Genomic DNA, 24398 nt, shown 5'->3' on the forward strand with positions numbered 1-24398 from the left:
GTTATTTACATCGCGCACTGCCCGTCCGCCCCACGTGGGCGACGCGTGCGCTCGGCCAATCAGAGCCGCCGGCGGCAGCCAATCCGGAGCGCCGCTCGGTGGGTGGCGCTAACCGCATGATTGACGGCGGAGCGGCGCAATAGCGACGCGCTCTCCATCCGCGCCGCCCAACCAGAACGCAGGGGGGCGGGGCCACGCGGCGGCGCTGGCCAATGGGAGGGGCGGGGCCTGGCGGCGGCGGAGGGCGCGGAGCGGCACCGGCCGGGCCCGAGGTACCGGGGGGGAGCCGGGGGCGGCTCGGCCGGGGCTCGGCCGGGGAGCGGCGGCAGCGCGGCCCGGGGACTCCGGGGGGCACCGGGCCCGAGCAGGCCCCGCTGTCCCGCGGGCTCCGGGGGGCTCCGGCCCGGCTGAGGCGCTGTCGGGCCCCGCTGCGGCTCCTGCGGCACCCCCGGGAGCGGCGCCCCGGCGGCCCGAAACAGCCCCCGGGGCCCGTTCGGTGTGGGCCGGGATCGGCTCCTGCACCCCGTTCCCAGCCCCGTTCCAGTCCCGTTCCCATCCCCGTTCCTGCCCCTATTCCCGTTCCCTTTCCCAATCCCGTTCCCATTCCCCGTTCCCATCCCCATTCCCGTTCCCTTTCCCAATCCCGTTCCCATTCCCCGTTCCCGTCCCCATTCCCGTTCCCTATCCCAATCCTATTCCCCTTCCCGTTCCCACTCCATAGGCTCCGGCACTCCCCAGTTCCCCGTGGGTCCCCACATTTGGGGGAGGTCGCTGCCCCAAATTCCACCTCCAGCCGGGATTTGGGATATTCCTGCCCCGTTCCCATGGGGTATTTGGAATTTGGGATTCTGCCCCATTCCCCATGGGATATTTGGGATTCTGCCCCATTCCCATGGGATATCTCGGATATTTGGGATTCTGCCCCATTCTGTTTGGATATTTGGGATATTTCTGCCCCATTCCCTTGGGATATTTGGGATTCTGACCCATTCCCATGGGATATTTGGGATATTTGGGGTTTGGGATTCTGCCCCATTCCCATGGGATATCTCGGATATTTGGGATTCTGCCCCATTCTGTTTGGATATTTGGGATATTCCTGCCCCGTTCCCATGGGATATTTGGAATTTGGGATTCTGCCCCATTCCCCATGGGATATTTGGGATTCTGCCCCATTCTGTTTGGATATTTGGGATATTTCTGCCCCATTCCCTTGGGATATTTGGGATTCTGACCCATTCCCATGGGATATTTGGGATATTTGGGGTTTGGGATTCTGACCCATTCCCATGGGATGTCTGGGATATTTGGGATATTCCTGCCCCATTCCCATGGGATATCTGGGATATTTGGGATATTCCTGCCCCGTTCCCATGGGATATCTCGGATATTTGGGATATTCCTGCCCCGTTCCCATGGGATATCTGGGATATTTCCCATGCCAGCCCAGCCTGCAGGGCCAGGTGGGGACACCGGGCTGGGTATCCAGGATCCCAAATCCCAGGATTTCTCTCCCACGCTCCATGGGGTGTTTGGGATGAAAACTCCGGGATTTGGAGCATTGTCCTGCAAACATCCACGCTGGGGGAATTCGGGGTTTCCATGGAATCCTGGAATGCTTTGGGGTTGGAAAAAACCTTAAATCCCATCCAGGGACGTTTTCCACCATCCCAGGTGGATCCAAGCCCCAATGTCCAACCTGGCCTGGGACATTCCCAGGGATCCAGGGATTCTCTGGGAATTCCAGCCAGCAATTCCTTGCCAAGATCCCAGCCCAATCTCCCCTTTCCCAGTGGGAGCCATTCCCTGCCTCCTGTCCCTCTGTCCCTTGTCCCCAGTCCCTCTCCAGCTCTCCTGGAGCCCCTTCAGGAACTCTGAGGATTCCCTGGATTTTTCCCTTCTCCAGGGGAACATTCCCAGCTCTCCCATCATCCCTGATCTCATCCCCCATTCCCAAACTTGCAAAACTTCCCAAACTTTGGTATTTCTGGGGTTGGGAATGATCCTTTTCCAGGATAACCCAGGCGTGGATGGATGGGGAGATCCATGGATTGATGGAATGATGGATGGAGGGATCGATTCCCTTGGATCCGTGGGTGGAGGGATCGATGGATCCATGGATGGATGGATTGATGGATCCATGGATCGATGGATTGATGGATCCATGGATCGATGGATTGATGGATCCATGGATGGATGGATGGATGATGGATGGAGCCATGGATTGATGGATCCATGAACTGATGGATGGATGGATGGATTAGTGGATCCATGGATTGATGGATCCATGGATTGGTGGATGGATGGATCCGTGAATTGATGATCCATGGATTGATAGATTAATGGATCCATGGATTGATTGAATTGATGGATCAATGGATCCGTGGATTGATGGATCCGTGCATTGGTGGATTGGTGGATCCATGAATTAATAGATCCATGGATTGATGGATGGATGGATCCATGGATGGATGGTTCCATGGATTGATGGATCCATGGATTGGTGGATGGATGGATGGATTTATGGATCCATGGATGGATGGTTCCATTAACTGATTGAATTGATGGATGGATGGATCTATGGATGGATGGATCCATGAATTAATAGATCCATGGATTGATGGATTGATGGATCAATGAATTCATGGATCCATGGATGGATGGATGGATGGATCCATGGATTGATTGAATTGATGGATGGATGGATCCATGGATGGATGGTTCCATGGATTGATTGAATTGATGGATCAATGGATCCATGGATGGATGGATTTGTGGATCCATGGATGGATGGTTCCATGGATTGATGGATTTTATGGAAAGGTTTCTGATGGATTCCCAACACCCAGGATGGATTTTAGGATCATCAGACCTGGAAAATCCCACCAGGATCAAACCCACTTCTTCCCATGCTGGAATCCCAGGGGCAGCGTGGGATCCGGGATCTGCAGCAGCTCCCTGATTCCCGAATTCCCCCATCCCAGAGTCCCTAAGGATGAATGGCTCCGAGCTGGCCAGCACCACGGCCTCCAGTCCCAAATCCACGGAGGATCCGGTTGGGAATGGGCACGAGGAGAAGGAGAACAACCCCTTCGCCGAGTACATGTGGATGGAGAACGAGGAGGACTTCAACCGGCAGGTGAGATCCCGCAGCCGGGAATTCCCGGGATTCGGGATCAGCCTGGGGGGAGTCCCAGATCTAGGAATTCTCGGGATTCGGGATCAGCCTGGGGGTGATTCCCAGAGATTCCCACATTTGGGAATTTTCGGGATTCGGGATCAGCCTGGGAGTGATTCACAGAGATTCCCACATTTGGGAATTTTCGGGATTCGGGATCAGCCTGGGGGGATTCCCAGAGATTCCCACAGCTGGGAATTCTCGGGATTTGGGGTCAGCCTGGGGGTGATTCCCAGAGATTCCCACATTTGGGAATTTTCGGGATTTGGGATCAGCCTGGGATTGATTCCCAGAGATTCCCACATTTGGGAATTTTCGGGATTTGGGATCAGCCTGGGGGGATTCCCAGACATTCCCAAATCCAGGAATTCCTGGGATTCAGAGCAGATTTCAGCCTGGGATTGATTCCCAGAGATTCCCACATCCAGGAATTCCTGGGATTCAGGTCCACCCTGGGGGGATTCCCAGAGAATTCCCACAGCCGGGAATTCTCGGGATTTGGGATCAGCCTGGGATTGATTCCCAGAGAATTCCACATCCAGGAATTCCTGGGATTCGGGTCCAGCCTGGGGGGATTCTCAGAGATTCCCACAGCCAAGAATTCCCAGAGGATTCCACATCCAGGAATTCCTGGGATTTGGGTTCAGCCTGGGAGTGATTCCCAGAGAATTCTATATCCAGGAATTCCCAGAGATTCCCACATCCAGGAATTCCTGGGATTCAGAGCAGATTTCAGCCTGGGGGTGATTCCCAGAGAATTCCACATCCAGGAATTCTTGGGATTTGGGTTTATCCTGGGTGTCATTCCCAGAGATTCCCACATCCAGGAATTCCTGGGATTCGGGTCCAGCCTGGGGGGATTCCCAGAGATTCCCACATTTGGGAATACTCAGGATTTAGGATCAGCCTGGGTGTCATTCCCAGACATTCCCACATTCAGGAATTCTTGGAATTCAGGGCAGATTTCTGCCTGGGGGTGATTCCCAGTCCCTGTGTATCCACAGGGAAAACATCTGGGAATGTTGTGCTTTGATGGGAAAAGGTGGCTCAGGGCAGAGCGTTGGATCCACCTGGAAAAGCCGGAAAAAAAGCTGGAAAAAATCCCTTTGGTCCTTCCTGAGGGGTGGTGGCGTCACCATCCCCTTCTCCCCAGCTTTTGGGATTCCCCTTCCCTTTCCTCGGGATCACCCCCTGGAATTTGGGTGATCCCAGTTTGGGGTGAAATCCCGGATTTCAGCGGGCAGAGCTCCTGGAATGTCGTGCTGGGACTCAGATGGCTCCGGAATTCGGGAATAACGACCTGGAAGAGCTTTGGATCCTCATCCCAATCCCAGGACATTCCCTGGAGGCTCCCAGGTCATTCCAGGAGCTGGAGACACCTGGGAGAGGAAGGAGCTTTTCCCGGGATACTCCTCCCTTCCCTAAAACATTCCCAGGCACCAATTCCCATCTCCAGGGCGTCCAGGAAGGCTGGGAAAAGGGAATTCCCACATTCCCATTCCATGACTTTGGGGTTGCTCTGGGATTTGGGGCTGGGTTTTTCCTCCAGAGTTTTTCCTTCTTCCTGAAACTTTCCAAAGCCACGTGGCTTCCCTGGATTTTCCAGCCGGGATTTGGGGCATCCATCCAATGGGATGGAGCTCTCCAGGTGCTTTTCCAGCCCTTTCCCATGGATCCGGAAATTCCTTTCCCAAGGATCCAGAAATCAAATTTTCCAGGGATCCAGAAATTCTTTTCCCAAGGATCCAGAAATCCAATTTCCCATGGATCCAGAAATCCAATTTCCCATGGATCCAGAAATCCAATTTTCCAAGGATCCAGAAATCCAATTTCCCATGGATCCATAAATTCCTTTCCCATTGATCCAGAATTCCAATTTCCCATGGATCCCGAAATCCAATTTCCCAAGGATCCCAAAATTCCTTTCCCAAGGATCCAGAAATCCAATTTCCCAAGGATCCAGAAATCCAATTTCCCATGGATCCATAAATTCCAGAATTCCAATTTCCCATGGATCCCGAAATCCAATTTCCCATGGATCCATAAATTCCTTTCCCATTGATCCAGAATTCCAATTTCCCATGGATCCATAAATTCCTTTCCCAAGGATCCCGAAATTCCTTTCCCATGGATCCAGCACAGGGCGGAGCAGAGGGAAACACCGAGGCTGGAAAACAGGGAATGTTCACCTGGACGTGCAGAATCCTGGGATAATCGTCCTCCTGCCGGCATGAGCCGACATTCCTGGGATATTTTGATTCTAGATCCCGATTTCTCTGCAGGAATTCCTTCCCAAATCCCAGCTAAATTCCACTTTTCCAGTGGGAAGCCGTTCCCTGTGTCCTGTCCCTTGTCCCCGGTCCTGGAGCCCCTTTAGGAACTCTGAGAATTCCCTGGATTTTCCAGGTGAACGTGGAAAAGCTCAGCCTTTCCCCAACATTTCGTGGATCAAAATTTTTAAGGTTTGGCTCCTCTTGGAGTCTCCTAAATCCAGGAAAAAAACCCAAAAAACCAGGAAAATGGGAAGAGCTGTGATTCCCAGCCCCATCCTCTGCTTCCACATCCCTGCCTGGGCAGCTCCAGGAATTCCAGGCTGGGAAAGCTCTGGGGTCACATCCACCATTCCTGGAGCAGTTCCTGGGGGGAAAAAAAGGAGGCTCGGGGACCTCCCGGAGCTCCACAATTCCCAGACAGGGGGAGCCGGGTGGGAATCGGGATTTGGGAACGGTGACGGGATGAGAGGGAATAAAAATTGGGAATATTCCTCTTGGAAAAGAGCTGGAATCCCCGTTCCCGGCGGGATTTAGCGGATGCGGCACTCGGGGATCTCCAGGGGCTTTTCCAACCTCAAGAATTCCATGAATGAGCTCCTTGGAGCTGCGGGCTCTTCCCGTGGAAAATCCCGGGATCTCCTTCCCACGGAATGTCTCCGGGCAGGTGGAGGAGGAGCTGCAGGAGCAGGAATTCCTGGATCGCTGCTTCCAGGAGATGCTGGAGGAGGAGGACCAGGATTGGTTCATCCCGGCGCGGGATCTCCCGCAGGGAATGGGGCAGCTCCAGCAGCAGCTCCACGGCCTCTCCGTGGGCGACGGACACGGATCCGAGGACATCCTGGTGAGGAACCCTGGGATTGGCCCATCCCTGGAACTGACCAATTCCTGGAATTGTCCCGTCCTTGGAATTCTGTCCCCGGAATTGCCCCATCCTTGGAATTCTCCTGTCCCTGGAATTGTCCCATCCCTGGAATTGTCCCGTCCTTGGAATTCTGTCCCTGGAATTGGCCCATCCTTGGAATTGGCCAATTCCTGGAATTGTCCCATCCTTGGAATTCTGTCCCTGGAATTGGCCCATCCCTGGAACTGACCAATTCCTGGAATTGGCCCATCCTTGGATTTGTCCCATCCCTGGAATTCTGTCCCTGGAATTGTCCCATCCTTGGAATTGTCCCAATCCGGGAATTGACCAATTCCTGGAATTGGCCCATCCTTGGAATTCTGTCCCTGGGATTGGCCCATCCTTGGAATTGGCCCATCCTTGGAATTCTTTCCATGGAATTGACCAATCCCTGGAATTGTCCCATCTTTGAAATTGTCCCATCCCTGGAATTGGCCGATCCTTGAAACTGACCAGTCCCTGGAGTTGTTCCATCCCTCAAATTGTCCATTCCCAGGAAATGTCCCATCCTTGGAATTCTGTCCCTGGATTTGTCCCATCCTTGAAATTGTCCCATCCCTGGAATTCTGTCCCATCCCTGGAATTGACCAATTCCTGGAATTGTCCCATCCCTGGAATTGTTCCGTCCTTGGAATTCTGTCCCTGGATTTGTCCCATCCTTGGAATTCTCCGATCCTTGGAATTCTTTCCCTGGAATTGACCAATCCCTGGAATTGTCCCATCCTTGGAATTCTCCTGTCCCTGGAATTCTTTCCCTGGAATTGTCCCATCCTTTAAATTGTCCCATCCCTGGAATTGGCCGATCCTTGAAACTGACCAATCCCTGGAATTGGCCCATCCCTGGAATTCTGTCCCTGGATTTGTCCCATCCCTGGAATTGACCAATCCCTGGCATTGGCCCATCCTTGGATTTGGCCCATCCCTGGAATTCTCCTGTCCCTGGAATTGGCTGATCCTTGAAATTGTCCTGTCCCTGGAATTCTGTCCCTGGAACTGATCCATTCTTGGAATTCTCCTATCCCTGGAATTCTGTCCCTAAAATTGTCCAATCCCTGTAATTGTCTTGTCCTTGGAATTGTCCCATCCCTGGAATTTTCTCGTCCTCGGAATTGTCCTATCCCTGGAATTGTCTTGTCCCTGGAATTCTGTCCCTGGAATTGGCCGATCCTTGAAATTGACCAATCCCTGGAATTGTCCCATCCCTGGAATTGCCCCATGATCCCTGGAAGTGTCTGAGGCCAGGTTGGATCCACATGGAATATTGGGATTGGGATGGGATTGGGATGGGATTTAGAGACCTCTTCCCACCCCAACCATTCCACAATTCCATAAATTCGCTCTCCACATGATCCCACTTCCCACAAAAACCAACCCTTGACCCGTCCCAGAAATCTGGGAATTCCTTGGGATGCGGGAAATCCCTGGAATTTCCCAACACTGACAAATCCCATTCCCATCCTTTTTCCAGAGCAAAAGCAACTTGAATCCAGATGCCAAGGAATTCGTTCCCGGAGTGAAATACTGACCTTGGAAATTCGGGAATGGCCTGGCCAGAGACTGATTCCCTGCTCCAGGGAAAAGTTGGGACATGGGAAGAGCCCGGAGCGGCTCCAGCGCCGGGATCTGCTCCAGCTCCAAGTACTTCTGGTTTTCCCTATTTTTTTTTCCTTTTTTTTTTTTTTTTTCCTGGCTTTTCCTCACTTTTTCTTGGCAGTTTTTGGCTTCCTGGGATTTGCGGCGACCCCGCCAGCGGGAAAAATCTTGGGGGAAATCATGGAAAAATCATGGGGAATCAATCATGGAAAAATCATGGAAAAATCACAGGAAAATCATGGGAAAATCACGGGAAATCAATCACAGGGAAATCGTGGGAAAATCACGGGAAATCAATCACAGGGAAATCGTGGGAAAATCACGGGAAAATAATGGGAAAATCACGGGAAATCACAGGAAAATCATGGAAAAATCATGGGGAATCAATCACGGGAAAATCGTGGGGAAATCATGGGGAAATCATGGGAAAATCATGGGAAAATCATGGGAAATCAATCATGGGGAAATTAGAGAAAAATCATGGAAAAATCACAGAAAATCACTGGAAAATCATGGAAAAATAATGGGAAAATCACAGGAAAATCATGGGAAAATCATGGGGAATCAATCACGGAAAAATCACAGGAAAATCATGGAAAAATCATGGGAAAATCATGGGGAATCAATCATGGGAAAATCAGAGAAAAATCATGGAAAAATCACAGAAAATCACAGGAAAATCATGGAAAAATAATGGGGAATCAATCACGGGAAAATCATGGGAAAATCACAGGAAAATCATGGAAAAATCATGGGGAATCAATCATGGGAAAATCATGGGAAAATCACAGGAAAATCATGGAAAAATCATGGGAAAATAATGGGAAATCAATAATGGGAAAATCGGAGAAAAATCATGGAAAAACCACAGGAAAATAATGGGAAAATCATGGGAAATCAATCATGGGAAAATCAGAGAAAAATCACAGGAAAAATCACAGGAAAATAATGGAAAAATCATGTGGAAATCATGGGAAATCAATAATGGGAAAATCATTGAAAAATCACAGGAAAATCGTGGGAAAATCATGGGAAATCAATCATGGGAAAATCAGAGAAAAATCATGGAAAAATCACAGAAAATCACAGGAAAATCATGGAAAAATCATGGGGAATCAATCACGGGAAAATCATGGGAAAATCACAGGAAAATCATGGAAAAATCATGGGAAAATAATGGGAAATCAATAATGGGAAAATCGGAGAAAAATCATGGAAAAACCACAGGAAAATAATGGGAAAATCACAGGAAAATAATGGAAAAATCATGTGGAAATCATGGGAAATCAATCATGGGAAAATCAGAGAAAAATCATGGGAAAATCATGGAAAAGTCATGGGAAAATCAGAGAAGAATCATGGGAAAATCACAGGAAAATAATGGAATTTCATGGGGAAATCATGGAAAATCATGGAAAAATCAGGTTTTCCTGCTTCTGGAGGATTTTTAGGGTTGGGAGCTGTGCTGGATTTTCCCTGATCTTTTTTTTTTTCAGGAATGTGTTTTCCCTGATTTTTCTGGAATGGGATTTTTTCCTGCTGGAAGTGAAGGGTTCCCGAAATTCCTCCACATGGAAGCTGAGCAGGGGGATCCTGCCAATTCCAGAGGTTTTTAGGGAAACCTGGATTTCCCCAAAATTCCTCTTCCCCTTAAGGAATTCCTCAGCTCATCCAACACTACAGCCCTAATTCCTCATGGGGGAAAATCCAAGGAAAACTGAATTCCTGGCAGAGAGGAGAGGGATCCTCTGTTGGGATGAGGGATATTTTGGGATGTGGTGGGAATATCCTGGTGCTGATCCCTTTCCCAAGGATCCTGGAGTGGGATCCGTGTCTCCAGCAGAATTTGATCCTGGGAATTTCCTTCCCCATCCATGGGAGCTGCAGCTCCCGAATTCCCAAGGTTCTAAAAGGCTCAGAAATCCAGGGAATGCAGGAGCTCCTTGGGATTGGGAATCGCTGTCCAGGGAAATCAGGAACTTTTGGGATTGGGAATCCCTTTTCAAGGAAATCAGGAACTTCCCAAGGTCAGAAATCCCTATCCAAGGAAATCCAGAGCTCCTTGGGATTTGGAATCCCTGTCCAAGGAAATCAGGAACTTTTGGGATTGGAAATCGCTATCCAAGGAAATCAGGAATTTTTGGGATTGGAAATCCCTCTCCAAGGTAATCAGGAACTTCCCAAGGTCAGAAACCCTGTCCAGGGAAATCAGGAACATTTTGGGATTGGAAATCCTTATCCAAGGAAATCAGGAACTTCCCAAATTCAGAAACCCTATCCAGGGAATCCAGGAACTTCCTGGAATTGGGAATCCCTGTCCGGAGAAATCAGGAGTGTCTTGGGATTGAAAATCCCTACAGAGGAAAAGTAGGAGCTCCTTGGGGTCAGGAATCCTTATCCAAGGAAATCAGGAATTTTTGGGATTGGAAATCCCTGTTCAAGGAAATCAGGAGCTTCCCAAGGTCAGAAATCCCTATCCAAGGAAATCCAGAGCTCCTTGGGATTTGGAATCGCTATCCAAGGAAATCAGGAATTTTTGGGATTGGAAATCCCTCTCCAAGAAAAGTGGGAGCTTCCCGAGGTCAGAAATCCCTATCCAAGGAAATCCGGAGCTCCAGGGAATCCCTGTCCAAGGAAATCAGGAACTTTTTGGGATTGGGAATCTCTATCTAGGGAATGCAGGAGCTCCTTGGGGTTGGGAATCCTTATCCAAGGAAATCAGGAATTCCCCGGGGCCAGAAATCCCTGTCCAGGGAAATCAGGAACTTCCCAAGGTCAGAAACCCTGTCCAGGGAAATCAGGAACTTTTTGGGATTGGAAATCCCTGTTCACGGAAATCAGGAACTTCCCAAGGTCAGAAATCCCTATCCAAGTAAATCCAGAGCTCCTTGGGATTTGGAATGCCTGTCTAAGGAAATCAGGAATTTTTGGGATTGGAAATCGCTATCCAAGAAAAGTGGGAGCTTCCCGAGGTCAGAAATCCCTATCCAAGGAAATCCGGAGCTCCAGGGAATCCCTGTCCAAGGAAATCAGGAACTTTTTGGGATTGGGAATCTCTATCTAGGGAATGCAGGAGCTCCTTGGGGATGGGAATCCTTATCCAAGGAAATCAGGAATTTTTGGGATTGGAAATCCATCTCCAAGGAAATCAGGAATTCCCCGGGGCCAGAAATCCCTGTCCAGGGAAATCAGGAACTTTTTGGGATTGGAAATTCCTGTCCAAGGAAATCAGGAACTTCCCAAATTCAGAAATCCCTATCCAGGGAAACCAGGAACTTCCTGGAATTGGGAATCCCTGTCCGGAGAAATCAGGAGTGTCTTGGGATTGAAAATCCCTACAGAGGAAAAGTAGGAGCTCCTTGGGGTCAGGAATCCTTATCCAAGGAAATCAGGAATTTTTGGGATTGGAAATCCCTCTCCAAGAAAAGTGGGAGCTTCCCGAGGTCAGAAATCCCTATCCAAGGAAATCCAGAGCTCGTTGGGATTTGGAATCCCTCTCCAAGGAAATCGGGAACGTTTTTGGGATTGGAAATCCCTGTCCAAGGAGAGCAGGAGCTCCTCGGCGCCAGAAATCCCATCCAAGGAAATCAGGAACGTTTTGGGATTGGAAATTCCTGTCCAGGGAAATCAGGAACTTCCTGAGGTGAGAAATCCCCATCCAAGGAAATGTGGAGTTCCTTGGGGTTGGGAATCCCTCTCCAGGGAAATCAGGAACGTTTTGGGACTGGGAATGTCTATCCAGAGATATCAGGAACTTTTTGGGATTGGAAATCCCTACAGAGGAAAAACAGGAGCTCCTTGGGGTTGGGAATCCCTGTCCAGGGAAAGCAGGAATTCCCAGGGTCACAAACCCCTATCCCTGGAAAACGGGACCTTCTCAGGGTTGGGAATGCCAAACCAGGGAAGGCAGGAACTTTCCAGCTCCCTTTTCCAGGGAATCCTGGGAAAGCAGCACCAGCAGCTGCTCAGCCGTGAAAATTCCCGTTCCCTGAGCGAAAGCAGCTCACGGATCAGCGGGATCGGGGCCGCCGGAGCGTGAACAGCCCTGAGCTCATGGAATTCCCGGCACTTCCCGCTTTTCCCAGCCCCTCTGGAAGCAGCGGCCCCGTGGCGATCCCACCCTACAAACCCCATTTGGGGCCGTTTTTTGGCTGGGCAGGACGGGATCCTGGAGCGATCCCACATTTTCCCCTCCTCTTTTTCCCAGTTTTCCTTGGATTTCCCCCCCAATTCCCCCCCCCCCCCCCCCCCCCCCAATGCTGTAAATTTCGGACGAGGCGTTATCCCAAATAAACTTTTTTTGGAAGTTTTCCTTGGAAAACTGCGGGGTCTCCGTGAGCGGGTTTGGCCGCCCCGCCCCTCCCAGTGATCCCAGTCGTTCCCAGTTTGGAGCCTGAGGTGCCTCTGCTTGGGAATTTCCCTCCTGGAAAAGCTCCCAGAGGATTTTCCAGCACTTTCACCTTTCTGGGCACTTTTGATTCCCGGTAAAAAGAACCCAAAAGGGATTTTCTCCCTTTTTTTTGTTTCCCCTTCCAAGTGGGAATTCTCCCAAAAGCTGCTCCAGCAGCTCCACGTCCATTCCCAGGTCATGGATGTCATCCCTGATCCCAGTCTTTGGGATTTCCTCCTTCCTGCTTTTCCCTGGATGCAGAGCCCTCCCTGCCTGTGCTGGCAGGCTCAGCACCCCACTCCCATCCCTATTCCCAATCCCATTCCCAATCCTAATCCCATTCCCAATCTCATTCTCATTTCCATTCCCAATCCATCCCCAGTTCCAATCCCAATCCCTTTCCCATTCCCGATCCAATTCCCTATCCTGCCCCCTTCCCATCCTGCCCCATCCCTATCCCACCCCGTTCCCACTCTCCCATCCCCATCCTGCCCCATTCCCATCCCCTCACTCCTGGTCCCATCCGGCCCCACTCCCACCCCATTCCCACGCCCCCATGCCCATTCCCACCCCGTTCCCTGTCTCCCATCCCCATTCCCATCCCATTCCCACTCTCCCATTCCCATTCCCACTCTCCCATTCCCATCCTCATTCCCGCCCCATTCCCATCCCCACCCCATTCCCATTCCCACACTCCCACCCCATTCCCACACTCCCATCCCCATTCCCTCTTGCCCATTCCCATTCCCGCCCCGTTCCCACTCTCCCATTCCCACTCCCTCTCTCCCATCCCTATTCCCATTCCTACCCCATTCCCATCCCATTCCCTCTCCCCTATTCCCATTCCCATTCCCTCTCCCCCATTCCCAATCCCATTCCCACCCCATTCCCATTCCTACCCCTTTCCCATTCCCTCTCCCCTATTCCCATTCCCACTCCCACCCCATTCCCATTCCCTCTCCCCCATTCCCACCCCATTCCCATTCCCTCTCCTCCATTCCCATCCCATTCCCACACTCCCATCCCCATTCCCTCTCGCCCATTCCCATTCCCACCCTATTCCCATTCCCACCCCGTTCCCACTCTCCCATTCCCACTCCCTCCCATCCCTATTCCCATTCCTACCCCATTCCTGCCCCATTCCCTCTCCCCATTCCCACTCCCACCCCATTCCCATTCCCTCTCCCCCATTCCCATTCCCACTCCCACCCCATTCCCATTCCCTCTCCCCCATTCCCACCCCATTCCCATTCCCACTCCCCCGGGCCAGTGCAACCGTTTTATTGCCGAACCTCAAACCCCACCCAAACCCCACCCAAACCCCACCCAAACAAACCCCACACACCCAAACCCCACCCAAACCCCACCCAAACCCCACCCAAACCCACCCCACGAGCGGCCCCCGCCCCTCCGCCGGCCTCTCCCCGTTTTCCCGGGGATGCCGTGGGGCTCTCCCGGCGCTCCCGGCGCTCAGAACTCGTGCGTGTAGAACACGTCCACGTTGGCGGCGCGATCCAGCGGCAGCGCCGCGCCCGCGCCGCGCGCCCCCAGCCGCGCCGCGCCGAGCGCCGAGGAGCGCCGGAGCCGCAGCAGGCTGAACCGGGAGAACGGCCCGGGCGCCTCGCCCCGCGCCCGCTCCAGCACCCGGACGAAGCCTACGGAACGCCGGGGGGCCTCGTCACGGCCAGCCCGCCCCACAGAAGAAATATATAAAAACAAACGGAGGCCGAGACGCCGCGGCCGGGCCGCGCTCACCGCTCCGCAGGCGATCCCAGCTGTTCCACACCGAGCCCACGCACACGATGGGCAGCCCCAGCTCGCCCGCGAACAGGCTCTGCGGGCCGGGGACGCTCAGAGACACACCCCAGGACCCCAAAAGCCATCCCAAACCACCCCAAGACCCCAAAACCCATCCCAAACCACCCCAAGACCCCAAAACCCAACCCAAACCTCCCCAAGACCCCAAAACCCATCCCAAACCACCCCAAGACCCCAAAAGCCACCCCAAACCTCCCCCAAGACCCCAAAACCCATCCCAAATCCCCCCAGAACCCCAAAACCCATCCCAAACCACCCCAAGACCCCAAAACCCATCCCAAACCCCCCCAAGACCCCAAAACCCATCCCAAACCACCCCAAGACCCCAAAACCCATCCCAAACCACCCCAAGACCCCAAAACCCATCCCAAACCACCCCAAGACCCCAAAACCCATCCCAAACCTCCCCAAGACCCCAAAACCCATCCCAAACCTCCCCAAGACCCCAAAAGCCATCCCAAACCCCCTCAAGACCCCAAAACCCATCCCAAACCTCCCCCAAGACCCCAAAACCCATCCCAAACCTCCCCAAGACCCCCAAAGCCATCCCAAACCTCCCCAAGACCCCAAAAGCCATCCCAAACCCCCTAAAGACCCCAAAACCCATCCCAAACCTCCCCAAGACCCTGGGGAGGTCCCCAACCCCTGCGGCGACGGTGCCACCGCCGGGTGTCCCCAGTGCCACCGCCGGGTGTCCCCAGTGCCGCAGCCGGGTGTCCCCAGTGCCACCGCCGGGTGTCCCCAGTGCCGTGGCCGGGTGTCCCCAGTGCCGCCGCCGGGTGTCCCCAGTGCCGCGGCGGTGGCACCGTCGCCGCAGGGCTTGGGGACACCGGCGGGATGAGGCTGTGGCCTCACCTGGTGGGTTTTGGGCAGCACGGCGACCACGTGGCGCGCCAGCAGCTCGCCCGCCCTGGTGAAGATGTGGCGGCACAGCGGGTCCCCGAGCTGGGCGCCTGCGTGGGGGTGGCACCCGCGGGGGGCGTGGGACACACTCCTCCGTGCCACCCCCACCCCCCACCCGCGGGTGGCACCTGGGTGGCGTCACCCCGAGGAGGGCACAGGGTGCTCGGGGTCAAGGGGCGGCCGGGGCAGAGAGCGGGGAGTGGCAGCGGGAGGGACAAGGGGACAGGGACAGAGACGGGGACAGACAGGGACGGGGACAAGGGGACAGGGACAGACAGGGACAGACAGGGACAGACAGGGATGGGGACAAGGGGACAGGGACAGACAGGGACAGACAGGGACAGACAGGGACGGGGACAAGGGGACAGGGACAAGGGGACAGGGACAGACAGGGACAGACAAGGACGGGGACAAGGGGACAGCGATAAGGGGACAGGGACAGACAGGGACAAGGGGACGGGGACAAGGGGACAGCGATAAGGGGACAGGGACAGACAGGGACAAGGGGACGGGGATAAGGGGACAGGGACAGACAGGGACAGACAGGGACAGACAGGGATGGGGACAAGGGGACAGGGATAAGGGGAGAGGGAAAAACAGGGATAAGGGGACAAGGAGGACAGGGACAAGGGGATAGGGATAAGGGGGACAGGGATAAGGGGACAGGGACAAACAGAGACAGGGACAGGGACAAACAGGGACAAGGGGGACAGGGATAAGGGGACAGAGACAAAGGGGACAGGGACAAATGGGACAGGGACAAAGGGGACAGGGATAAGGGGGACAGGGACAGGGAGGACAGGAAAAAAGGGGACAGGGACAAAGGGGACAGGGATAAGGGGACAGGGACAAACAGGGACAAGGGGGACAGGGACAAAGGGGACAGGGACAAATGGGACAGGGATAAGGGGACAGGGACAAACAGGGACAAGGGGGACAGGGACAAAGGGGACAGGGGCAAGGGGGTCATTCCCTGGGAAGGGGTTTCCCTACCCTCCGCCAGTTTCTGGCAAAATCCCGCAAATTTGGACTTCTCGAAGGTGCGGTAGAGGTGGGTCAGGAGCCCCATCCTGTCCGAGATCTGCGGGGTCGGGGCCGGGGGGGGCAGGGGTGACCCCTGGGGACCCCCCCCGGGCACCCCGACAGTCCCGGGTACGGCTGGGAGTGACCCCGGACCCCAAAACACGGCCCAGGGCCCCCCAGGACCCCAAAACACGGCGCAGGGCCCCCCAGGACCCCAAAACACAGCCCAGGACCCCAAAACACGGCCCAGGGCCCCCCAGGACCCCAAAACACCCCCCAGGACCCCAAAACACGGCCCAGGGCCACCCCTGGATCCCAATACCCATCCCAAAACCCTTCTAGGACCTGATACTCATCCCAAACTCCCCCCAGGACCTTGACACCCATCACAACCCCCCCAAGACCCCTGATACCCACCCCAAATCCCTCACAGGACCCCAAAACCCATCCCAAACTCCCCTCAAGACCCCAAAACTCATCCCAAACCACCCCAAGACCCCAACACCCATCCCAAATCCCCCCAGAACCCCAAAAGCCATCCCAAACCTCCCCCAAGACCCCAACACCCATCCCAAACCTCCCCCAAGACCCCAACACCCATCCCAAACCTCCCCCAAGACCCCAAAACCCATCCTAAACCCCCCAAGACCCCAAAACCCATCCTAAACCCCCCAAGACCCCAAAAGCCATCCCAAACCCCCCAAGACCCCAAAACCCATCCCAAACCTCCCCAAGAACCCCAACACCCATCCCAAAGCCCCTCAAGACACCACAAGCCATCCCAAGACCCCTGATACCCATCCCAAACCACCCCAAGACCCCAAAAGCCATCCCAAACCTCCCCAAGACCCCAAAAGCCATCCCAAACCTGTCCAAGAACCCCAACACCCATCCCCAAACCCCCCAAGACCCCAAAAGCCATCCCAACCCCCCCCAAGACCCCAAAAGCCATCCCAAACCTCCCCCAATACCCCAACACCCATCCCCAAAGCCCTCAAGACCCCACAACCCATCCCAAACCCCCCCAAGATCCCAAAACCCATCCTAAACCCCCCAAGACCCCAAAACCCATCTCAAATCCCCTCAAGAACCCTGACACCCATCCCAAATACCCTCACGACACCAACACCCAACCCAAGACCCCTGACACCCATCCCAAACCCGTCCAAGAACCCCAACACCCATCCCAAACTCCCCAAGACCCCAAAAGCCATCCCAAACCCCCTCAGGACCCCAAAAGCCATCCCAAACCCGCCACGACCCCAAAAGCCATCCCAAACCCGTCCAAGAACCCCAAAAGCCATCCCAAACCTCCCCCAAGACCCCAACACCCATCCCAAACCTCCCCCAAGACCCCAAAACCCATCCTAAACCCCCCCCAAGACCCCAAAACCCATCCCAAACTCCCCAAGACCCCAAAAGCCATCCCAAACCCCCTCAGGACCCCAAAAGCCATCCCAAACCCGCCACGACCCCAAAAGCCATCCCAAACCTCTCCCAAGACCCCAACACCCATCCCAAACCCCCCAAGACCCCAAAACCCATCCCAAACCAATCCAAGAACCCCAACACCCATCCCAAAGCCCCTAAGACCTCAAAACCCATCCCAAACCCGTCCAAGACCCCAACACCCATCCCAAACCTCTCCAAGACCCCAACACCCATCCCAAAACCCCTCAAGACCCCAAAAGCCATCCCAAACCCCCCAAGACCCCAACACCCATCCCAAACCTCCCCCAAGACCCCAAAACCCATCCCAAACCCCCCAAGACCCCAAAACCCATCCCAAACCCGCCACGACCCCAAAAGCCATCCCAAACCGGTCCAAGAACCCCAAAAGCCATCCCAAACCTCCCCCAAGACCCCAACACCCATCCCAAACCCGCCACGACCCCAAAAGCCCGGCGGCACCTGGAAGTAGTCGAGCATGGCCTGCCGGACGTAGCCGACGTCGTGGGGCGGCGCCTCCAGGTTGTCCAGGCAGTCAAAGACCGTCTTCACGGCCTGGTGCGCGATCCAGTACGCTGGGAACGGGGCCGGGAACGGGGTCAGTTATAGGGTCAGTCATGGGGTCAGTGGTGGGGTCAGTGGTGGGGTCAGTTATGGGGTCAGCAGTGGGGTCAGCAATGGGGTCAGGGACAGGTTGTCCAGGCAGTCAAAGACCGTCTTCAGGGCCTGGTGCGCGATCCAGTACGCTGGGATGGGTCATGGGGTCGGGAACGGGGTCAGTTATAGGGTCAGTCATGGGGTCAGTGGTGGGGTCAGTGGTGGGGTCAGTTATGGGGTCAGTTATGGGGTCAGCAGTGGGGCCAGCAGTGGGGTCAGGGACAGGTTGTCCAGGCAGTCAAAGACCGTCTTCACAGCCTGGTGCGCGATCCAGTACGCTGGGAATGGGGCCGGGAACGGGGTCAGGAATGGGGCCGGGAATGGGGTCAGGAATGGGGCCGGGAACGGGGTCGGAAACGGGGCCAGTTATGGGGTCAGCAGCAGGGTGACCCCTGCTGGGTCAGTTATGGGGTCAGTTATGGGGTCAGTTATGGGGTCAGCTATGGGTCAGCAGTGGGGTCAGTTATGGGGTCAGTTACGGGGTCAGTTATGGGGTCAGCTATGGGGTCAGCAGCGGGGTCAGCAGCAGGGTCAGTTACGGGGTCAGTTACGGGGTCAGTTACGGGGTCATTTATGGGGTCAGTTATGGGGTCAGTTATGGGGTCAGTGGTGGGGTCAGTTATGGGGTCAGTTATGGGGTCAGCTATGGGGTCAGCTATGGGTCAGCAGTGGGGTCAGTTATGGGGTCAGCTATGGGGTCAGCTATGGGTCAGCAGCGGGGTGACCCGTGCGGGGTCCCCGGTGCCCCGGGCTCACCCGAGCCCTCGTCCCCCATCATGTGCCCCCAGCCGCCGCAGCCGCTCTCGGAGCCATCGGGGTTGATGAGTTTGCAGTTGGAGCCCGTGCCCGAGATCAGCACGATGCCACCTGCGGGGTGACAGCCGCGGGGCTGGCACGGTGCCTGATGTCACCAGTGCCACCCCAGCCACCAGGGACGGGGGGGACAGCGATGGGACAAGGGGGACAGGGGAAAGGGGGACAGGGACAGTGGGGACAGGGACAAGGGGGACAGGGACAGTGGGGGCAGGGACAAGGGGGACAGTGGGGACAGGGAAAAGGGGACAGGAACAATGGGGACAGGGACAAGGGGGACAGGGAAAAGGGGGACAGGGACAAGGGGGCAGGGATGGGAACAGGGACAGGGACAAGGGGGACAGGGACAGTGGGGACAGGGACAAGTGGGACAGGGACAAGGGGGACAGGGATGAGAAGGGGGAGAGGGACAATGAGGACAGGGCCAAGGGGGCAGGGATGGGGACAGGGCCAAATGGGGACAGGGACAAGGGGACAGGGACAATGGGGACAGGGACAAGGGGGACAGGGACAAGGGGACAGGGACAATGGGGACAGGGACAAGGGGGGGAAATGGATAAGGGGGGGACAGGGACAAACAGGACAGGGAAAAGGGGGACAGGGACAAGGGTGGGCAGGGATGGCAACAAGGACAAGGGGGACAGGGCCAAATGGGGACAGGGACAAATGGGGACAGGGGAAAGGGGGACAGGGACAAGGGGGGGACATGGACAAGGGGGTGACAGGGACAAATGGGGACGGGGACAAGGGGGACAGGGACAATGGGGACAGGGACAAGGGGGTGACAGGGACAAATGGGGACGGGGACAAGGGGGACAGGGACAATGGGGACAGGGACAAGGGGGGGACATGGACAAGGGGGGGACAGGGACAAACAGGACAGGGAAAAGGGGGACAGGGACAAAGGAGTGGCAGGGACAAATGGGGACAGGGACAATGGGGACAGGGAAAAGGGGGACAAGAACAATGGGGACAGGGCCAAGGGTGGGCAGGGATGGCAACAGGGACAAGGGGGACAGGGACAATGGGGACAGGGATGAATGGGTGACAGGGCCAAGGGGGCAGGGATGGGAACAGGGACAGGGACAATGGGGACAGGGCCAAGGGGGACAGGCCGATCCCCACCGTGGTCAGTGGCCGTGGCCATGGCCCCCACGGCGTCGGTGGTGATGAGGTAGCTCTGGCTCAGGTGCGGGAAGCGGCGCTGCAGCTCCTCCGTCAGCTTCCCCACGGCGTCCTGCTGGTCCCCTCCGCTCAGCGACAGCCCCTGCCGCGCCCGGGCCACCGTCACCCCCCGCGCCCGCAGCCGGGGGTGCCACGGGGCCCGGGGACAGCGCGGGGGGCTCGGGGGGCTCACCAGCGAGCGCAGGGGCACCCGGGGGTCGGCGCCCGCTTTGCTCTTGGCCTCGCTGACCATGCGCTCGATCCTCTCCAGGCACTTCTCGGAGCCGATGAGCTGTGACACGGCCAGGGGACACCCTGAGGTGCCATCCCACGGGGTCCCACGCGGCTTTTTGGGCACGGGGACACCGTGGCACCGCCTGAAGTGGCTGCGGTGTCCATGAGTTTGGGGACAACCAGAAAGAGCGACACTGCGTGTCCCAAACTCTGCTCCATATCCCGAACTGCCATGTCCCACACCCTGCCCCGTGTCCCACACCCTGTTCCGTGTCCCAAACCCAGCTCCGTGTCCCACAGCCGTTTCCCATATCCCACTCAGTGTCCCAAACCCAGCTCCGTGTCCCAAACCCTGCTCCATATCCCATATCTCCATGTCCCAAACCCAGCTCCGTGTCCCAAACCCCACTCTGTGTCCCATATCCCATATCTCCATATCCCAAACCCTGCTCTGTGTCCCAAACCCAGCTCCTTGTCCCAAACCCTGCTCTGTGTCCCATATCCCATATCTCCATATCCCAAACCCTGCTCTGTGTCCCAAACCCAGCTCCATGTCCCACAGCCGTGTCCCATATCCCACTCAGTGTCCCAAACCCCACACCGTGTCCCAAACTCAGCTCCATATCCTGTATCTCCATGTCCCACACCCTGCTCCATGTCCCAAACCTCGCTCCGTGTCCCGTATCCCACTCAGTGTCCCACATCCCACTCTGTATCCCAAACCCATTTACATGTCCCAAACCCAGCTCCATGTCCCATATCCTGCTCTGTGTCCCAAACCCAGCTCCGTGTCCCAAACCCTGCTCCATATCCCATATCTCCATGTCCCAAACCCAGCTCTGTGTCCCAAACCCCACTCTGTGTCCCATATCCCACTCATTGTCCTGAACCCTGCTCCATGTCCCACATCCCACCCCATGTCCCAAACCCATTTCCATGTCCCAAACCCAGCTCCATGTCCCAAACCCTGCTCCGTGTCCCAAACCCTGCTCCGTGTCCTACACTCCACTCCGTGTCCCATATCCCATATCCCACTCCATGTCCCAAATCCTGCTCTGTGTCCCAAATCCCACTCCATGTCCCAAAACCATTTCCACGTCCCACACCCTGCTCCGTGTCCCATATCCCATATTCCACTCAGTGTCCCAAACTCAGCTCCGTGTCCCAAACCCCACTCTGTGTCCCATACTCATTGTCCCGAACCCTGCTCCATGTCCTACATCCCACTCTGTATCCCAAACCCATTTCCATGTCCCACAGAGTGTCCCAAACCCCACTCCGTGTCCCATATCCCATATCCCACTCCATGTCCTAAACCCCGCTCCGTGTCCCAAACCCATTTCCACGTCCCACACCCTGCTCCGTGTCCCATATCCCACTCCGTGTCCCATATCCCACTCCGTGTCCCAAATCCTGCTCCGTGTCCCAAACCCTGCTCCATGTCCTACACTCCACTCTGTGTCCCATATCCCATATCCCACTCCATGTCCCAAATCCTGCTCTGTGTCCCACACTCCACTCCCTGTCCCATATCCCATATCCCACTCAGTGTCCCAAACCCCGCTCCGTGTCCCAAACCCATTTCCACGTCCCACACCCTGCTCCGTGTCCCATATCCCACTCATTGTCCTGAACCCTGCTCCATGTCCCACATCCCACCCCATGTCCCAAACCCATTTCCATGTCCCAAACCCAGCTCCGTGTCCCAAACCCTGCTCCGTGTCCTACACTCCACTCCGTGTCCCATATCCCATATCCCACTCCATGTCCCAAATCCTGCTCTGTGTCCCAAACCCCACTCCATGTCCCAAAACCATTTCCACGTCCCACACCCTGCTCCATGTCCCATATCCCATATTCCACTCAGTGTCCCAAACTCAGCTCTGTGTCCCAAACCCCACTCTGTGTCCCATACTCATTGTCCCGAACCCTGCTCCATGTCCTACATCCCACTCTGTATCCCAAACCCATTTCCATGTCCCACAGAGTGTCCCAAACCCCACTCTGTATCCCATATCCCATATCCCACTCCATGTCCTAAACCCCACTCCGTGTCCCAAACCCATTTCCACGTCCCACACCCTGCTCCGTGTCCCATATCCCACTCCGTGTCCCATATCCCACTCCATGTCCCAAATCCTGCTCCGTGTCCCAAACCCAGCTCCGTGTCCTACACTCCACTCCGTGTCCCATATCCCATATCCCACTCAGTGTCCCAAACCCAGCTCCGTGTCCCAAACCCATTTCCACGTTCCACAGCCTGCTCCGTGTCCCATATCCCACTCCATGTCCCAAATCCTGCTCTGTGTCCCAAACCCCACTCCCTGTCCCACACTCAGCTCCTTGTCCCAAACCCCACTCCATGTCCCAAACCCATATCCAAATCCCACAGCCTGCTCTGTGTCCCATATCCCACTCCATGTCCCAAATCCTGCTCTGTGTCCCACACTCCACTCCCTGTCCCATATCCCATATCCCACTCAGTGTCCCAAACCCCACTCCACGTCCCAAACCCCACTCCATGTCCCATATCCCATATCCCACTCAGTGTCCCAAACCCATTTCCACATCCCACACCCTGCTCCGTGTCCCATATCCCACTCCGTGTCCCATATCCCACTCAGTGTCCCAAACCCCACTCCACGTCCCAAACCCCACTCCATGTCCCATATCCCATATCCCACTCAGTGTCCCAAATCCTGCTCTGTGTCCCAAACCCCACTCCGTGTCCCAAACCCCACTCCATGTCCCATATCCCATATCCCACTCAGTGTCCCAAACCCATTTCCACATCCCACACCCTGCTCCGTGTCCCATATCCCACTCCGTGTCCCATATCCCACTCAGTGTCCCAAACCCCACTCCGTGTCCCAAACCCCACTCCACGTCCCAAACCCCACTCCATGTCCCATATCCCATATCCCACTCAGTGTCCCAAACCCCGCTCCGTGTCCCAAACCCATTTCCACGTCCCACACCCTGCTCCGTGTCCCATATCCCACTCCGTGTCCCATATCCCACTCCGTGTCCGAAACCCCACTCCGTGTCCCAAATCCCGCTCCATGTCCCAAACCCCACTCCGTGTCCCAAACCCCACTCCACGTCCCAAACCCCACTCCGCGTCCCACCCCCATATCCCAAACCCAGCTCCATCTCCGCTGTCCCCGTGTCCCAAACCCCCTCGCCGCTGTCCCCGTGTCGCAGCCGGGCTGGGGACAGCGCTGTCCCCCAGCTCACCCAGTGGTTGGTGCAGGGTCCCTCGGCCTCGGCCAGGATTTGGCCATCCCCGGACACCAGCACCACCCTGGAGTGGGTGCCCCCGCTGCGGAGAGAGGGGGGGGACACTGCCAGCGCCACCCCGCTGTCCCCGCGTCCCCCCGAGCTGAGCCCCATCTCCCCTCGGGGTCACTCGGGGGGCCCTGAAATGGGGGGTGCTGACCCCCACCGGGGGGGTCCATCCGAACCCCCTCCATCTCCTGCCGCCCCCAGGCCCCTTCCCCCGGTTCGGGGGTACCCGGGCGGGGCCATGGGGATGGGGGTGCGGAGCCCCCGGAGCCCCCCGCCCGCGCCGCGCCCCTCACCCCTCCACGCCGCCGAACAGCGACGCCATCGCGGCCGCCACTGGCCCCGCCCCGCCGCGCCCGGACACGCCCCGAGGCGTGGCCACACCCAGGGACACGCCCATTCCTGTTTATGGATCGCGGCCACTTCCCTCGGACGCGCCCTTCCGCCTGGCTCCACCCTTGGACACGCCCATCTCCATATATGGGCAAAGAGCAGTGTCGTCACAGTCTATGACCACGCCTCCCCCGCGTTGGCTCCGCCCCCCGCGCCCGCCCCGGGGACCCCGCGGTGGCACCGGGACCCCACCGGCGACACGGCCCCGCGCACGGGGCGCTGCTGGCCCCGCGGACGCGCTCAGGACACTGCGCCACGCGTGTGGGGCTGCGGACTGGGGGAAATCCCCCGAATCCCGCCGTGCCCACCCGTGAGAAACCCCCC

At 56.1% G+C, this 24398-nt stretch overlaps 2 protein-coding genes across 4 annotated transcripts; one reads left to right on the plus strand and one right to left on the minus strand.

Annotated features, from left to right (window-relative positions):
- Window positions 1-227: 227 nt before the first annotated feature.
- On the plus strand, window positions 228-10487 carry PAIP2B (poly(A) binding protein interacting protein 2B). Of its 3 annotated transcripts, none has more exons than XM_053975922.1 (4): window positions 228-272; window positions 2985-3139; window positions 6116-6292; window positions 7821-10487. In XM_053975922.1, the coding sequence occupies exons 2-4, from the start codon at window positions 2996-2998 to the stop codon at window positions 7875-7877; spliced, it is 378 nt and encodes a 125-aa protein (XP_053831897.1). In that variant the 5' UTR covers window positions 228-272; window positions 2985-2995; the 3' UTR covers window positions 7878-10487. The 3 variants fall into 3 exon arrangements, with proteins under 3 accessions (XP_053831897.1, XP_053831899.1, XP_053831898.1); XM_053975924.1 differs by having other exon boundaries at window positions 236-272; window positions 2925-3139; XM_053975923.1 differs by having other exon boundaries at window positions 251-272; window positions 2862-3139.
- A 3254-nt stretch (window positions 10488-13741) lies between these two features.
- Window positions 13742-24022, minus strand: NAGK (N-acetylglucosamine kinase). Its single transcript, XM_053975766.1, has 10 exons — window positions 23978-24022; window positions 23634-23718; window positions 20356-20454; window positions 20124-20265; window positions 18942-19052; window positions 17991-18103; window positions 16050-16137; window positions 15009-15106; window positions 14091-14169; window positions 13742-13990 (listed from the first exon to the last, which is right to left on the minus strand). Exons 1-10 carry the CDS (start codon window positions 24004-24006, stop codon window positions 13806-13808), a joined length of 1029 nt encoding a protein of 342 aa, XP_053831741.1. The 5' UTR covers window positions 24007-24022; the 3' UTR covers window positions 13742-13805.
- Between the last annotated feature and the right edge of the window lie 376 nt (window positions 24023-24398).

Source organism: Vidua macroura, chromosome 4 (assembly GCF_024509145.1).
Source record: "Vidua macroura isolate BioBank_ID:100142 chromosome 4, ASM2450914v1, whole genome shotgun sequence".
NCBI classification, from domain to species: Eukaryota; Metazoa; Chordata; class Aves; order Passeriformes; family Viduidae; genus Vidua; species Vidua macroura.